Source organism: Tachypleus tridentatus, chromosome 2 (genome assembly GCF_004210375.1).
Source record: "Tachypleus tridentatus isolate NWPU-2018 chromosome 2, ASM421037v1, whole genome shotgun sequence".
Taxonomy (NCBI): Eukaryota; Metazoa; Arthropoda; class Merostomata; order Xiphosura; family Limulidae; genus Tachypleus; species Tachypleus tridentatus.
This window is the reverse complement of record NC_134826.1, coordinates 67945140-67964270: the sequence shown is the minus strand read 5'-3', so window position 1 is coordinate 67964270 and position 19131 is coordinate 67945140. Positions and strand designations below refer to the sequence as shown.

The window sequence follows — 19131 nt, the reverse complement described above, 5'->3', positions numbered from 1 at the left end:
TTTCCACAAGTGTTGTATCATGAATTATTTAGGCCACCACAAATGTATTACATGGTGTATACTGAATTGTTTTGGTCATCCACAAATTTATCAAAGGTTGTATCCTGAATTATTAGGTCTTCCACAAGTTTATCAAAGGTTGTATCCTGAATTATTAGGTCTTCCACAAGTTTATCAAATGTTATATGATGAATTACTGTCATCTATCAGTTTCTTTAACAAATGGATCATAATCCATTTGTGGTAATGAAGTCAAACATTGGTCATGTTGGATTTGATCATTCCAGATGACATCTGTTCAACATAAGTACAATAAACAAATATGACTTTCTTGTATGTAATGTTTATCATTTCTGGTTCTATAGCTAAATCTGCTTGGAGATCAATAACCTGGTTACAATCTTCAGTAATAGACATATAGGTTGAATGAGCAGTATGTAATGGTGTATTCTTGTTTTGCCATTCCCTTTATCTGTCATTTACTCCACTGTCCAAGGTGTTTAACCTTTTATACACGTTACTATTTTCATTGGCTAATAGCTGTCATTTACTCTGCTGTCCAAGGTGATGTTTGGCTGAAAATTTTCTGTAAAAGTATTTAGAAAAGCCTCCACACTGTTCAGTGTTTGACAACATAGCTCAATTTAGCAACCAATAATGTCTGGCAGCCAAGATCCATTAAATGTACATTTGCAATGTTGAAGCATGTTAAAAAACTGGTAAAGACACCTACCTCTCCATAAATGTTCTCCTTGTTGAACCAACTTTTTTAAAAATACATTTTCCAGGATAAAGCATTTTAATAAACTGGTAAGGAACTGTATCTCTTTAAATATATACAATAATACTTGGCCATATTTAAGATAGGCTAGCTAGTTTAATTTTGAAAAGTATAATAATGGGTAATAGATAGAACATATTCTTACTTATAATAAATGGTACTAATGAACTATTTCACTGCAAGTACTCAAGACACATAAATGGGATGCAATACAACTCTAATGATTTGTAACTCAAGAAGCACTCAGAATTGTCCCTCAGTTATAGAAGTGTAAAAACAATTAAAATGTAAGGAAGGATATTAACCCATTTTTACATCACTACTGAAAACTCAACATTGTGTGACATAGTGCAGAATTAACTGAAAATATGGTCAATTATGTCAGTTTTTGACCCGTGTAAGTACCTGAACATCATAATTAAGGTCCTTAAGTTGCTTTCAAAATCATATGAGACACAAAGTTAAAACTGAAAAGTTTATGCAGGTTCTTAAAAAAATATGAAAAATCTCTTTCACATATCTGTACTAAGTTTTTCTCCAAGGGTTAATTCTTCCATTGTGAATTTATCTTAGTTTCAAAGTAAATAGTTTTAGAATGCTATGCTAAAACTGTTTGATTGTTTTAAGAAAGAAAATATTAAAGGTAATGATTAGTGAGTGTGAAAATATGAAATTATTACGAGAAGTACTGCCATAAAGTATAGTATATTCTATGGTTAAAACATGTTAGCTTTACAATAATTGGAAAAATTGTCAATTATAGGGATTCACAAGTAAAATGGGTTGTTTTAGATTAAAATATAAAAATTTAGAGTTAAAAATACAAAAAATTATAGGGCTTAATCTCCTGGTGGGAAAAATAATAAAAAATGCACTATTGTATCATTCATGTGGTTTGGATATAAATACTAGTGTATAAACAAAAACAAATATATACAGAAGTAAAAAACACAGCATCACCTAAACAAATAAACAAAAAAAATGATACCACCTGTAGAAAAACAGCAACTAAAGGTATAAACCTAAAACATCAGTTATAACATCCAAAAATATTCTCATTTTAGGTTATGTACACTTTATTAAAAAAGGTTTAGTCTTTCATTCTGCCATTTTAAGGTATCTCCTCATGCTCTACCTGAAAAATATGAACTTTTGGATTCTGTAATTCACCTAGAGCTGTGTTTATCAACAACTAGTCTGCAGACTACAGCTGGCCCATTACAGTCACCTTGCTGGTCTAGGGTATTTCATGAAAACAAATAAATAAAAACTGACAAGTGTAAAATGTTGATTTTAACTAGTACTTGCATATTAGTGAACTTTGACAATTTAGAACGAAGTGAGTTAGTCCCTGATATTGAAATGACTGAGAAACACTCATATAAGGTATGAAAATGAGGGTTTCCCAGCATTTATTTTATCAGTCTGACTGAACAGAAACTATGTCTCTCTCAAAATGAAATTATGTTATGTACTGTTGTCTGGGGTATATGGAAGGTTTTTGCAACTAACCTTTGTGTACTCTCACCTGTTAAAAGATGCTAGACCTTGCTTACCATGTCTAAGGATAATGCTTCTTTGTAGGTCTCTTTCTCTGAATGGTCCTGGTGCCTCAAGTTGATCCATATTCATTTGTTTTGGAAACTGAATTAATGATCTGAACACATCTTTATGATGTATGAACATTTTTAGTTGGAAGGGCCATTAGATAACCTTCAATTTTTGGGAAAATCACACTACCTACAAAATACCAAGTAATAGCAACATGTAGTTCTGGCATTTTCCATTCCATTGCAACTTCATAATGCTTTGTTTGTCATGTGACTTGCTGATTTGAATATTCAAAACAGATTTAATATGATATACTCCACTCTCTTTAAAAGCACCAAAAAAACTAGAAGGTGTATAACACAAAGACAGACACACATATATTTCATCCTACCTGTAAAGTATCTTCATCTCATTCAATGACTGCTTCAAGCTAACTTGTTGTCGTGTGGTGCTATCCTGACCTCTCTGAACACAGAGAATAACAAGTTTGAAAACTTAATGTGTTCTGTGTGATATTACATACTATATACATGAATGCCAATTACACATAAAAAGTTCTTTCATTATATTATGTATTTAAATGCAATAGACATCATCACTGGAAAGCTATCCTCTCAATACATGAAATAACTACGTATGTGCCTTTCATTGAAAAAAACACACATGCTGCAATTCATTTACACGTGCTAAGTGATCCATTATGATTAGAAAACAGTAAGAAATATTCACTCTTATATATAATGAATATTTGCATCATATCTGAAGTTATTATTTTCATCACAATATAAAAAGAAAGACAGAGAATCAGAAATTACACTAGGAAAAGTTCATTTATCTTCTTCGTCATTCTGTAGTCCTATATATTGAACCATTTCAAGTTTTCTGTAATTTTGAAACATTTTTAATTTAGTTTTCTTGGCCTTTGGCTGCCATCTTTTCTATTTCTTTCACATGTGATCACATCAAATTAAAGATCTATTACTACACTACTCAAGACATTTTCGCAGATAACACATTTCACGTAACATGATTTAACACAGCCTTTCACGTGTTAAATAGCAGGTGTAATTAAATGTCTAAACTTGTTTACGTATGTGGATGCACATGCAGAAGTCCAGTGTTAAGGATTTCACATAACAGCATTTTAACAGTAAATTTTGAAATAACACACAATGCAAAGCTTCTTTGTCCCATCAAAGAAGCAAAAAACAGTATAACTCTACACCATTCCTTCAAGCAGTTTATCTGTTCCTGATATTACAAGCCATATTAAGCAAGTGTTTGTACGAGTTAGATTAATATATATATATATATATATATATATATATATATATGCTATACACACATCAGGTAGAAGTTAGTTCTTTGTCAATTCTACCAGCTATTTTATCATACACTTTGTGAAGACTTTGTCAGTAATATAAGACAAAAGTCAAGCTTACTTTGTCCTATTTTACTTCTTAACTCCACTAAATTGGTGGATCATACTTCCTTTTATAAAACAGTACTCACAACCATCAGTCTCTTCACGGCAACAAAGTTTCCTTTCCATTCTCCCCTATAGACCACCCCAAAACCACCTTGTCCTAACACACGGCTCCTGCTAAATTCCTCCGTGGCACGAAGCAGGTCCTTGTAGGGAATTTTAAGTGGTGTTGGTAAGGTGTCTTCTAAATTACTCAAGCTCCCACTTACTAAGCAAGTAAAATAAAAATTAAATAAAGTAATACAGAGGTAACCTAATCAGATAACCAACAATCCACTTTCTAATATCTAACTTATTTAACTAAAATTTACTTGTTTATGAAATAAGATCATTGTAAATTAAAACATAATTTAAACACTAAATAAGATTTAATACCTTCCTAACAGTACCTGTTTACCCACTTCTGTTCACTAGAACAAGCCTGTCCAAGAATATAATATAACGACAGAGCTTAGCTGCTCAACATTACATAGTAAACAACCTATCAACACATACAGTACAACACAACATTAGAGTGACCAAACCATCAACACACACAGTAAATTATACAGTGAACAAACCATCAACACATACAGTACAACTCAACATTATACAGTGAACAAACCATCAACACATACAGTACAACTCAACATTATACAGTAAACAAACCATCAACACATACAGTACAACTCAACATTATACAGTAAACAAACCATCAACACATACAGTACAACTCAACATTATACAGTAAACAAACCATCAACACATACAGTACAACTCAACATTATACCGTAAACAAACTATCAACACATACAATACAACATTATACAGTGATCAAACCATCAACACATACAGTACAACATCATACAGTGACCAAACCATCAACACATACAACGTAACTTAACATTACAAAGTCCATGACTAAACCTTCAACACACATTGCATCTCTTCAGTTACAGAAAATTTATTCTGTCACAGTTTAAATATTACATCCCAACACACAGTTCAAATGAAAGAGAGTCTAGCTATAACTTTCTACACAGTATGAGTGGTTGCTGCCTTCACATGATACCTTTATGGCCTATTTTTTCTTTTTTCTCATTGAAGTGGTTGTCTTCTTTTCCAATATTCTGAACTTTTTTCTCATGAGCTACAACCTGAGACTTTTCATGCTTGTTCTTGGCTCCACTGCATAAAGTGTTCCAGGCACAATTATCAGATTGTGTCTGTTCCTCTTTTATGTTACTACTAGGGTCTTTTTGTTTTGAAGAACATGAAACTGATTCCTGGTTGGTAAGCCTACAGTAAAAACAGTCACATTAAACTCTATGTATACTTTTCAAAATTCTACTATTAATATTATGAATCAATCTTTTATAGTGTATAACATAAAAGGCTTAACTTTAACTGTTAACACATCAAGGATTTATATACTGCCTGCTAATCCCTCTCTACACAGACTCACTTGAAGTGACTGACCACATAACCACTTTGTACTCACTTAAATCCATTACAGTTTTGATACTATTAACTTTCAATAAATTATCAAAATATTCATAAACTTAAGCAGAATTTTAGTAAACATTATAAGTCTTTAATATAGAAAAAGTAAATTTTCTAGGCAAATATTTTGCTTTTAATAAAATAAAAAAGACTTGTCTGTAAATAATATATTTTTGACTAGTGTGAGTGCAAAATAATTTTAACCTGAAGGTTCAAAATACTAGTCTTCATACCAAACATTCTCAAATTTCAATCGTGTAATCTCCAACACCTCTTAAATACATCTCAAACCTTTTTTTTTCAGTAAAACTTCCCATTTTATTCTTTTATTTTCTCTACCCTAACTTTATACAAGGTTGGTCAATTTGACCGACCTTATAACCACAAAAAAAAAAATCAAAATAAATCTAAGTTACTTTTTATTTTCTTTGTAGAATGACTTTAAATTGTAAATGAAATTACACTTGCTTATCCTAAGTAGCTCTAAACTTTTAACAGTATACATCTATTTGTACTCAAATTTTATTGGTTGATTGTCCTTTGAACCATGTCTAATTATTATGTGCACTATTTTAAGTTGTAACTCACTTAGGGAAGATAGAGCTCACCTAATGCTATCAAATTATATTACCCATAAGCAATTCAGGGCTACTCTTGTGCATGCCCCATAGAACATTTTTATTATGTTATTATTTATTTTACCTAATCTAAATTTAACTAACCTAAACAGATTCCTATTTTTACATTTTATTTACTTTTATAATAATAAAGAATACAAATAAAAAACAAGAAATAAAGCATTTACCTATTTTGCTTTTAACTCTCAATAACTCTTAACCCTACTTTTATTTACATTAATACTAGCACTGCACAAAATTTTTATTTAATGGAATAATGCACCAAAGAACATAGAATAATAACGTGAAAAGCAGACAATACTCCCTAACTATCACTTTTTTCTGGCTTTTTCAATATATGTGGCAAGAGCCATTATAAATACATCCAAGTTAGTCATATGTTTCCTATGGGAACAAAGCTTGCACTAAAAGAGAAATTGACAATTCTGTGTTCAGAAAACAATATGTCATCTGATAAATGAAAACTTTATCTTTCTATTGGTTATAACTCGTATAATATTAAACATAAAAGAGAACCTATTAACAAATCCTGAAAAAGAGGAAGTTACAAGTGGGGTCTAGTTTCTAGTTGAAAGCTCTGTCCCTAAACAAGATTGAAGGCTATAAAAATTATGGTTTGTCTAAGCAATGAAAATTTTATAATGAGTAACTTACTTTAATTTTCATGCTTTTTGAAGGGGTGATAATAAAGTAGAGAAAAGGGAATGCTTAAAGAACAAATGTAACATTTCACACACTATGGGAAATTAAAGATAATTTCTTAATTTTGTGTTTTAAGAATAAGACTTAAAAGTTACATATTATTATAACATGGATTACCAGCTACAATTTTATGTTATGCTAATTGGTGTAACAAAAAGAAGTTTTGAATGTATGTAACTAAAAACCTCGTAAAATGAACCATAAAGAATGCTTGTGCAGATAGGATTAACTAGCTTAGTTGGTAGAGCACCTGTCTAAGATACTAGAGGCCAAAGGTTGCATCTTTACCACTGCAAATGCAGAAATATGATTACCACAGAAAAAAAAATCCATCCTCACGTACCAGTTTTTCTTGTGGCAGCTTAGCTTATTTTTAGTTTCTTTGGTTTGATATTGAGACCTCTTGCACACTAGTTGGATGTTAAATTAATTAACCTATAGGGTCAACCCACTGGCAGTTACTAATAAGAAATTTTTCAGCAACTTAAACCACATCTGTAACATACCATTTAGGTGGAGGACTGAATTTTTTAACTTTGTTATTTAAAAAGCCAGCAGCTTTAGCTTCTCCTATTTCAGTATAGTTGAAATTTTGTGGATCAATAGAGCATTTAGTATGTTCAGAGGAATTCTTGCCCAGGTTGGAGCAGGAGCTCTTGGAATAACTGGAAAACATGGTGGAAAGCTGGCTTTTGCTCTACAATACAGAGAAAAAATGAACATTAACTTATGACACCCCTAACAGTAATTCCCTAATTAATGTATGTTACAAGAGTTTGTTGAGATACATACAGAATATGCAAAAATACAAAAAACAGGACTAAAGAGTGAAATGTGTGAACTTGAAAAAGCAACTGAATGAAGATAAAATAAAGTTGATAAGTTTATAAATAATGTATTAGGACATAACAGAGAAGTATGGGATAAACATGGAACCTGAAAACAAATATTTAGAACTGATAAAAAGATTCAAATAACTTATGCAAAAAGTACTGAATAGTCACTATTTAAGGAGTTGACATTTAGCAATAGTTTTAGTACAAAATCAACCAAGAAGATGTACACTTAATCATGAAATAATGAATAAACAAATATATACAAAATCGGTGAAGGTAATATACAAGTTGTACATCTGTTAAAAGAAAACTTATTATAATAGAGTTAAAAGAGTACTGGTATAGATTCAATGTTCTAAGAGGGTAAACTTTTACACCTAACACAAACATTAAAAGAGAAAGGGAAAAAAAAAAACAAGAACCAAAATATGGAGAATAAGCAACAATTAAATAAAATGGTAAATATTTGAACACATTTATCAAAGAAAAAAAAGGCTTCAACTTGCCAGGGTAAAAAAGGGATGACAATTTTTCTTTTATTTATAGAAATAATAAAATAAAATTGTTAAATATAAATACAAGAAATACTTGAACAGAGTCAATAATGTATAAACTGGAAAACAAAATATAAATATTAATTTTGATAGAGATATAAACAACAATTAAGTAAATTGATATCAGATGGATATAAACTGTTCTATTATTTTAGATGGTATAACAAAATTTAGGGAACAACAGTATGTGTTAAGACCAACATAAAAATTAAATTTAAAATAATGGAATGTTAGTGGAAAAAAATTGAACAACATAATTACAATAGCTATTCACAGGCCACATAGCTCTATAGTATGAAAATTAAATTTAATATGTAATCTATATTGGTGACATAAACAATGAATTATTACATTAAACAAATTATATTAATGAACATACAGAATTAACAACTGTTTGGTTTAGAACTATATGTAACCCTTTCGTGACAGGCTAGGAATAATATACAAGTTCATCTACACATTTGCACACATTAAGCATTTGCACTGTAACTTTTGATACAGCATGTGGATCTTCACAACATTTGGTAAACTTTTAATAAAGATTACAAATATTTGGTACACAAAAACAACAATAAATTTTTAATAAAATATTTTCACTAAAGATTTGCTTGGGAAAATAGTCTTTCATTACTAGTCTGAATTTAAAGTGATTTCATGTTATAATTAAGAAAAGTATTCTTTGTCCCAAAAATCTGAGATATTATTTGTGTAATCTCTAAAACCTAAATACATTTCATGTGTTTGTTTTTGGTAAGACTATATATTATCTTATTTTCTACATTCTAACTATGTGAGGTCTGTCACTTGACCAACCTTGTAACCATCAGAAAAAAACCAAATAGATATAAATTATGCTTTTTTGGTGCTAGAAAGAATGCATATTATAATAGGAGAATACAAATGTTTAGTCTAAGTACCTTATGTCTCATAATGTTATATATTTATTATTTTCTATTATATTGACCTTCCAGTCATGCCTAAATAGCATAACATGGATGGATGTGATGAATGTGCACTTATGCTACATATCCAGTAATATAAAACTGACATTTAGTCTTCCCTTCTTGGTTGTGTTTTAGTGAACTAGTATTTTGCAATTTACAGTCACATTTCAATTATTATACATCATATATATGCATTTAGATTACTACTACTTATAAATAAATTATTAAACTTATTTTTCTTAAAATATAGAACAATAAATCAAGAAGTAAAGCAAAACATTATCTCTTCTTGCTATGACCTTTGTATTCAGTTGTTGCTGAACATCGGTTGCTAAGCCTTTTAATATTTTCATGTGATTTTTTAAAGTTTAAATCTCAATTCATTTAACTACAGTGGAGCGCCGTTAAGCTGGGGTATTTGGGGGGGGTCAACCTGCTTAACCGCGGCTTAAGTGGTCCATGGCTTAAACCTTTGTGACTGAAAAGCCAAAGTCGCCAACAGCTCCGCCGAGGAGCCTCATCCGGCCATTGCGTGATCATTATAATATTAATGTATAGACTATTCAGATACAATTGACAAGTGCCGTTTTAACACAAACAACCAATGCATTGCGATGGTTCGCTTTTCCCTGTAAAATTTCGTCTTCCCGTGTTACATGTGGGCCACCATGTCAATATGATATGCTCACTATTAATTCAGAAACTGAAGTGATTTCTATTGGGTTTGTGGCCAATATTTATACAATTCCATAAAAATATCGGATTATCAAATTAAAAATAATACTTTAATTATTGATCACTTTTTTCACGGATTAACTTTAATGTATGGAGAGGTGTTTTTTGGTAACAATGGCAGCCTCCATAAAGCTTACATAGAGAGCGGATAAGGTAGATTAACGGTCGATTTCTATTGTAATATATTTTATTTATTTCCCAAATTAAAGCAAATCCTTTTTAAATATCCCCTTGAAGTTATAAAGACAAGGAGAGTGTGAGAAACTTTAAAAAGCCAGGTAGTAGATTTAATACATCAAAAATTTTGGGACAAGACTTGCTACAGCAGCTTAAGCGATTTCACGGTTTACTGGTGCTCCACTGTATACATTCTGATATACTGATGATTTAATTTCAATAAAACACTTTGTCCGAAGTACAATATATCCTAAGAAACTGATACTAGAAAAGAAACCAATATAACAATGATTCAAATGCTATCTAAGACAGACATATATTTTGTAAAAAGCAGAGTTCAGTTTACCATTTTTGATAAAATAAGTTAATTTAATTTTCTAGTCCTTGGCTTATCTACTCCCCATAATGTTATTCTGAGAGTATTGTTGAAACAAGATTATTATATGGCAACTGAAAAGATTTTCACTAATATGCAATAGTAATAACTTTTACAAATAATGTTCTCTTATTCATAAATAAACTAAAAAAATAATAGCTACAAAAAGATTCAAGTAACATTTTTTTATTATTTTTTACAACAAGTATAAATTTATTTTAATAAATGTTCAATTATAAAAACTCATTACATAAATGTCACTAGTTTATCAAGAGACCTTGAATAACTAGCTTGGTTAAATTTTTTTTTTTTATTCAGTATGCTTGAACTTTAAAAACCAACTTCTAGGAGCTGATTTTTATGATATTTTTTCTAAATTTGAGACTCCTTTGATGGAGGTTCTGATTTACTTTATTTCTTATTAATTACCCATTTCTTACTTAAAACACTGACTTTTTTTTCAAGTCTTTTTCTCTTTGATTCCCTTTCTGTCTTGGATCACATTTTCTTACAATAAAAACATTATTAAAAATTAACACAACTAAGTCTTTAAATGAACTTGTAAATCTGAGATAATCATTTTTATATTGAGTTACGACTTAGTAGATCATATTTTCTAACAATAAAACCATTATAAAAATTATCTTAACACATCCAAGTCTTTAGACAAACCTGTGAGTCAGATGTCATCAATTTTGTAGTCAATGATGACTTAGATATGCTCTTATCACTCTCTGCACCAGCTGCAATAACCATTGTGGTGGTAAGTCTGTCTCTTGCCAGATGGTGGTATTTTGGATCAACTGGAATGACAAGTTTGTCCCTTCAGCTAAGAGTATCTTAGCAAAATTTCTTACATTTCATATAGTGGCCAAAGTGGCCATTGTTACACAACTCTCACCAGGACCATGTACCACTCTAAAATAGCTATCAGTTCTAATGTTATGTATCCTGAATATTAACATTGTTAAAATAGTCCAGTAATGTGTTAATTTCTTAGGATTATAAGCTCTTGGATGTTACTTTAAAGCAACTCTTTAATAATAAGATTTTTACTTATATTAAACATAAATTTGAGATTACTTTCAACAGATTTATTAGCATTACAACTTATGCTGGTTGAATTACTATCAGATTTTTTTAATGGTAGCACTAACAGTTTCTTAATGTGGCTTAACTCATACGACATGCAAAATTAAATGAAAACAACAGTAAATAACATTAATCTAGTATCTGTTCCCAAGATGCATGTCCACATGGTTGTAACTGATGCAATGTAGAAAGTCTGAGACTGTGTTATTATGCTAAATTTACCCTCTGAGGACAATGTGTGCTCTAGTAATATTAAACTTATTTTATGATAAGTCAATAAGGGTAAAAGGAATGGTGCCTCAACAACGAATGGCACATTCAATCATGAAGTTTCATGATTTGAGGAAAAATATATTGTATCACATTCAAGATAAACTTAAGGCAACATTTTAGTCAAATGATACTAAATATCATTACATGCAGACAATCTTTTAAACTAAAGAATAACTCATAACAATGACAGTAACTTCATTTAATTAGATACTATAAGTAATTAACACACAATAATCATGACCGTCAATTGTTAAATTTAAGCTGTATTAATTAAAAACATGGTAATGCAAAGACAAAAATCATCTTACTGTCACAAAAAAAACAAAAAAACCATCATAATAAACAGGACACACAATAAATTCATGAACAATTTTCCAATTAAAAAATTTTATTCTATAAAAGAAATGCTAAGGATAAAAACATACAAAAAATTACAAACATGCACTGGAGAAGGTTCTGGTTTATAATTTAACAAAACAGTTCTGTAACAGAATACTATAAATCAAGCAAAATATTTATATTAATTTATCAGAAGAACAGATTTTAATAAATGACAGAAGAACACAACATTAACCTAAGATGTTGATTCCTACAAAAATAATAACTATTTCTAACTCAAATGTATCTCTAGCACTTGCTTACAAAACAGTGTTTTAGTTTTTTAGTACCAACTGCATTGATGTTTAGGACATTATCTTAAAAGATGGAAACTATGTAGAAAATAAGTCATTCTGAGATTGTATGTTCTAATTATATAAACTCTTCATAAAAAGTAGTCCATCCTAAGATATGCTCTAACTGTAGAAACTCTTCACAAAACAATAATCCATTTTGAGATCATCTACACTATGAAACCTTTCTAAAACAAATTAATTTCTTTACGAAAAGTTGATAGTGACAAAACAGTAGTTAATAATAAAAAAATTACTCCACAATTTTCAAATATTAGCACTGCATTGAAGCCAGTTTTATAGATGTTCAATTAATCTTCATTAAAATAATTAATAAAGGAAGTTATACAAGTTACAAGGTTCTAGCATTAACTACAGTCACTTGAAAATTTTGTGGTTGGTACATATTCCAATGAAGAAAAAAAAACTATTACATTAGAATCTTCTGTCATTTCTATACCTAATTCAATATTGCTGACTAGTTTCTTTAGTCGATGTTTAACTTAGGACACATGATAGTTTTATTATTACTTCACATGAATTTATTAATTCAAAGGATGAGAACGTCTAAAATGTTAGAAAGTTATCATTAACTTAAAACAGGAGTTTTAAACATTTGATGCTTATGTTTGTTCAAACTAAATGCAATAAACAATAAATTATATTCTGTTAGAATAACAGTGTATGTAAGATTTGGAAGAAATATTATGAAAGCATTTCCACTTCGTATTGATCAAACTGTCCTCTTGTTTGTCCTATATAAAAAACTTAATTTCTTTAAGCTTTGTTATAGAAATATCTACAATATTATCATGTGTGTTGAATGAAAATTGGCTGTAAACTCTTGGATACAATATTGAATCATGACATGCAGACATCCACTGATTAAATATAGTATATAAACTAATGTAAATATAGTTAATAACTATGAATTATATATTGTAAAATACACACTGGAGAATAATCCTCACCATAAGATATTAAAATAGACATAGCCCTCTGGTGGTCCATTTTGGAAAGATAAACATATAACCGGTTGATTGTTCCATTTTTTGTGCCCCATTCATTCAGCAGCTCGTCCGTTGGACTCTTTCCTTTACCGATCAATGTCAACTTTGTGATGTCATAGTTCAAGAATTTGCCACCTGAAAAAAAAATCAATATGAAAGTTTTTGATGTTGTAGTTTAAGAATTTGCCATCTGAAGAAATTGAGGTAAAGTTTTTAATGTTATACTTTAGATATTTCCACCTGAAAGAACCAGAGCAATAAAAAAAATGGTTCTAAATCAAAAATATACTTTGAATAGGTGCACCAACATAAAGTTTGAAAACCAAACAGATAAAAATAAATGGTTCAGTCATTAATTTCAGCTGCAAGTGAACCATAAAATACACAAATATTAATGTAACAAAATCTAATCAAAAGTCTATGTGACAAAAATAACAAGCATATTTCCTTGTGAATTCAATTTAGTCTCCAAGATCCACATGATGAAAATGACATTAACCATTTTAATGCATGAAAAAAAATGACCATGAAATATGATGTTTACATTTTTATGTGTTTCTCATACTTACTATTGTAAACAGAAATTAATATTCATTGCTACTCAAATAACACAAACAGATTTAAAGTGTTCTACCCTACGTCTTTTCACGGAAAATAAACCAGTTTTTGATTTGGTCAGATAAGTTACACTAATGTAACTGAAACTATTATTACACTGCCTGCTAAACTTACAACAAAAATTTAACATTAAAAAGGCAGGTTGTATTAAAATACTGTGATTCCTATCATGATTCAGGGCCAAGATGATTATTCTCTTTTATTACAAAAATCATAATATGTATCATAAAACAATTACAAATCTCATCAGATGTATCGTAAAGAGATTATAAAACTTGTCAAGTGTAACAAAAAACAGATCACTAAACTCATCAGGTTTATAACAAAACAGATTACTAAACTTGTCAGGTGTATCATAAAATTCATCAGGAGTTCAGATATATCGTAAAACATGACAAAACTCATCAGGTATATCATAAAACAGATTACAAGTCTCATCAGGAGTATCATAAAACATAAAAATTGTCAGGTGTATCATAAAACAGATCACTAAACTTGTCATATGTATCATATAACAGATTACAAAACTTATCACGTATATCATAAAACTCATCAGGTGTTCAGGTATATCGTAAAACAGATTACAAATCTCATCAGGTGTATTATAAATCACATCATAAAACTTGTCAGGTGTATCATAAAACAGATTATGAACTAGTCAGGTGTATCATAAAACAGGCTACAAAACTAGTTAGGTGTATCATAAAACAGATTACAAATCTTATCAGGTGTATCATAAAACAGATTACAAAGCTAATCAGATGTATCATAAAACAAATTTCTAAACTAGTCAGGTGTATCATAAAACAGATTATGAACTAGTCAGGTGTATCATAAAACAGGCTACAAAACTAGTTAGGTGTATCATAAAACAGATTACAAAGCTAATCAGATGTATCATAAAACAAATTACTAAACTTGTCAGGTGTATCATAAAACAGATTACTAAACTTGTCGGGTGTATCATAAAACAGATTACTAAACTTGTCGGGTGCATCATAAAACAGATTACTAAACTTGTCGGGTGCATCATGAAACAGATTACTAAACTTGTCGGGTGCATCATAAAACAGATTACTAAACTTGTCAGGTGTATCATAAAACAGATTACTAAACCTGTCGAGTGCATCATAAAACAGATTACTACACTTGTCGGGTGTATCATAAAACAGATTACTAAACTTGTCGGGTGTATCATAAAAGAGATTACTAAACTTGTCGGGTGTATCATAAAACAGATTACTAAACTTGTCGGGTGTATCATAAAACAGATTACTAAACTTGTCAGGTGTATCATAAAATAGATCACTAAACTCATCCGGTGTATCACAAAACAGATCACTAAACTCATTAGGTGTATCACAAAACAGATGACTAAACTTGTCAGATATATTGTAAAACAAATTACAAAACTAGCCAGGTATATCATAAAACCCATCAGATATTCAGGAATATCATAAAACAGATTACAAAACCAGCCAGGTATATTGTAAAACTCATCAGGTGTTCAGGAATATCATAAAACAGATTACAAAACTAATCACGTATATCATAAAACAGAATACAAACCTCGTCAGGTGTATCATAAAACAGATTACTAAACTATCAGCTATATGATAAAACAGATCACAAACCTCATCAGGTGTATCATAAAACAGATTACAAAACCAGCCAGGTATATTGTAAAACTCAGGTGTATCATAAACTAGAATACTAAAGTTGTCAGATGTATCATAAAACAGATTACTAAACTTTTCAGATTTATCATAAAACAAATGACAAAACTTGTCAGGTATATCATAAAACAGATATTCTTCAGACAGAAAAAATTCTGGTTTTAGAACAGAAGATAGGTAGCTACACTTCACCTCATTCCTCTTCAGACAAGAGAAGAAAGGATTTTGATACAGAAACAATTCAGTTTTGGAGGTAGTTATAGGCTATGTGATAAAGTGATGCTTCTTCTGAAATGAAAAATGGTTCAAAGGGACGTTATTGAAGTTTTTCTGAAATTAATAAACCAAGATAATTTAATAAAAAGACTCATCAGTAGGGTTAGAGAACTCAAGCTAACAGTTAGAAATTACTCAAGTTAAAACAGTGCTGCTTATCTGTTATGCTGGTTGGCATATCGATAAGATTTGAAAAACTGACTAGTCTAATACGACAATTTTACACTTCTAATACAGAATAGGTGTGGTTGAAGCTGTAACATTAGCTTTTGGTATATTGACAGAAAAAACAGTATACCATATACTGGTCAATAATTAGGTGTCTAAACTGATGAAATCATCTATATTCTGCCTGTACAAAAGCTAATTCACTAACAGTTGCTTTGTGAAGAAGTAACCTGAATGTTTGAAGATACAAGATTCACTCACTCAATTCTTCTACAGACATTTATGATATTATTGAATAAGTTAATACAAAAAAAAGCTCTATCACGGTATATACGTTTTGAGTAGTTGGTTGGTTAGTTGATTGATTTAGTGTTTTATGGCATAAAGCAGCTATGCTATCTGCACCAAACACTTGGTAAAAAGTTAAAAGTAAATTTAGTTAAATTCATATAAGGAAATTGAGGTAAAACAAAACAAAGTTTAAAAAAAAACACACATAAATAGCATAAAACCAATGTTTACATCTAGTCTACAATGTTAAGAGAAAAATTACAGTAATTTAAATTGTAAAGGACTTTCTGTAGCATAACTGTAATTATCATAACTCACCAGGAAGACTAACAGGTAAGTACAAAAAACCACCGTCAGTCACATGAAGTTGGCCTTTCCAGTCCTGGTTCCAAGTTATTTGATGTTATGGGCATTTTCAAAAAGTAATAAAAATATTTTTAAAAACGTGTAGCAAAATTATAATAATAACTCGCCAGCATGACTAACTGGTAGTTCAAACAGAAGCATTAGTCACCTGAAGTTGGCCTTTCCAGTCCTGGTTTCGAGTTACTTAATGTTACAGCAAGTTTGTGATTTCAAATCAAAGTAGATGAACTGTGATTTTTAAAAGGGAATCACTTTAAAAAAGGTCTAATGTATAAATTAAAAAACTTAAATGGCATTAAAAAGATTAATGGCCTTTAAAAAAACTAAAAATATTACCAAGGTGGACAGCATCACCATCACCAATAACACTGTCTAATGTTATAGACAAACCCTGAAACAGAACATGTTCAAAATGGTGCCATCATTGAGAGGCAAGAAAGCAAAATGTGGCTTATTGTGACCTGAGTGTTACACAAGCTATACACTGGTGCATCAGTTCCAGATAAAAGAAAAAAAATGAGTTAAAAAACTATGACCAATGCATAGTTCTAGTTAGAACAACTTCCTCTTTCCAAACCTCATGGAAGCAAGATGACCAAAATCCAATACAGGGTTTTATTTGGAAAAGCTTGTTTTCACATTGCTCATTCCAAGTTGGCTGCCAGCTGGCATGGAGCTGAGCCTTGAATACAGAAGCTTGGTCGATGTATGGAACAGGTACAACAGGCTTAGCTGCAGTGTCCGCGAGCTCATTCGTGTGAATACCAACTTGGCCAGGTATCCCAGAAAAACTGGATAGAAGTAGATGTTAAAGAGAAATGGGCCAGTCAGTTTTGAATATCGGCGAGAACAGGGTGTGAACTAACATGAAGCGATTCCAGGGCCAATAGAGAACTAAGCGAGTCAGTATAAATAGTGCAGTTTGAGTACTGCTTAGCATCTATGAGATTCAGGGCAAGAGAAATGGCATACAGTTCAGCAGTGAACACAGAAGCTGTAGAGGTAATTCTGCGAGCAACCACCAAACCACAACAAGCCATAGCAGAGCCCACACAGTCACCTGGTTTCAAACCATCTGTATAAATAGGAATGGAAGGATGGTTCAAAAGATGTTCAGCAAATAGCAGACAGTATTTCCAATCAGGAGTGTCTACTTTTCTCAGACAACTTAAAGATAGGTCACAAGTGGGTACTGTGAGAAGCCATGGTGGGATGGGCTGACCAGTGGATACAGCAATGTTATTCAAGGACAAAGCCAATTCATCCAACTGTGCCAAGATACAAAGGCCAAAATGAGCAATGGAATACTGTCTGTTCTGAAAAAGTATGGCCCACTGAGGAAGGAAAAGAAACCCCAGGTGGGATGCTTTGGTAAGGAATGAAGTTTCAAAGCATAGAGTAAAGACAGTTGCAAACGGCAGAGGTGCAAAGAAGGTTCATGAGACTATAGTTATAAGCTCTGAACTGGGGAAGTGTGGAAAGCCCCAGTGCAGATCCGAAGTCCTTGATGATGAATAGGGTCCAACATCTTTAAAGGCCGATGATCTGGCAGAGCCATAGACCAGTGATCCACTGTCAAGTTTCCATTGAATAAGAGCATGATATATCTTTAGGATAGAATGTTTATCCGCTCCCCAAGTGGTGGAAGAGAGGACACAGAGGATGTTCATTGCTCTTGTACATTTGACCCACAACTGCTTGATGTGTGGTATGAAGGTCAGCATACGGTCAAAGATAAGCCCCAAGAACTTTGTCTCAGGGACCAAGGCAGCACAACTTCACCGATATGAAGTTCAGGATCAGGGTGAATACCCTGTTTGTATTCAAAATTGCATGCAAACGGTTTTAGAGAGAGAGAAGTCAAAGCCATTTGCTGTGGTCCACTTCAGTAAATAATTGAGGGCAGTCTGTAGCTGCTGCTCAATAAATCTCATGTTTCGACGACTTTCACATCTCATGTCAGTAGTTGACATAGAGCCCATTTGCAACAGTGAGAGGGAGGTCTTCACTGATGGCATTAATGTTTATACTGAAAATTGTGACACTCAGAACACAGCCCTGAGGGACTCCAAGTTCCTGTAGAAAAGAACAGGAAAGTGTCAAACCCACACGAACTTGGAATCTCCTGTCCATTAGAAATTTTAATAAAAATGGGCAAATGGCCACATAACCCATATATATGGAGGACTTGCAAAATGCCACACCTCCATGTTGTATCATAAGCCTTCTCAATGTCAAAGAATTTTAATACAAATGTTGTCATTTGAGAAAGGCTTCTCTGATTGACGTTTAAAATCTAATTAGGTGGTCCATAATGGAGCGCTGTCATTGGAACCCACACTGTAGCTGTGGAACAAAGTGTAGCAGCATACGTTCCAGATGAGGTGGTGGACAGCAATTTTCAAGCTTCAGGATAAGTAATGTAGCA

General features: G+C 31.4%; 1 protein-coding gene across 2 annotated transcripts in view; it reads right to left on the bottom strand.

Annotated features, from left to right (window-relative positions):
• Window positions 1-19131, bottom strand: part of LOC143244108 (uncharacterized) — a 32568-nt gene that overhangs the window by 8905 nt on the left and 4532 nt on the right. For both annotated transcript variants that reach the window (XM_076488199.1, XM_076488200.1), the window contains exons 2-7: window positions 13270-13443; window positions 10935-11065; window positions 7147-7337; window positions 4870-5096; window positions 3845-4026; window positions 2724-2797 (exon numbers count right to left, since the gene is read on the bottom strand). In XM_076488199.1, coding sequence (XP_076344314.1) covers window positions 2724-2797; window positions 3845-4026; window positions 4870-5096; window positions 7147-7337; window positions 10935-11065; window positions 13270-13443 — 979 coding nt within the window. The remainder of the gene's footprint in view (window positions 1-2723; window positions 2798-3844; window positions 4027-4869; window positions 5097-7146; window positions 7338-10934; window positions 11066-13269; window positions 13444-19131) is intronic.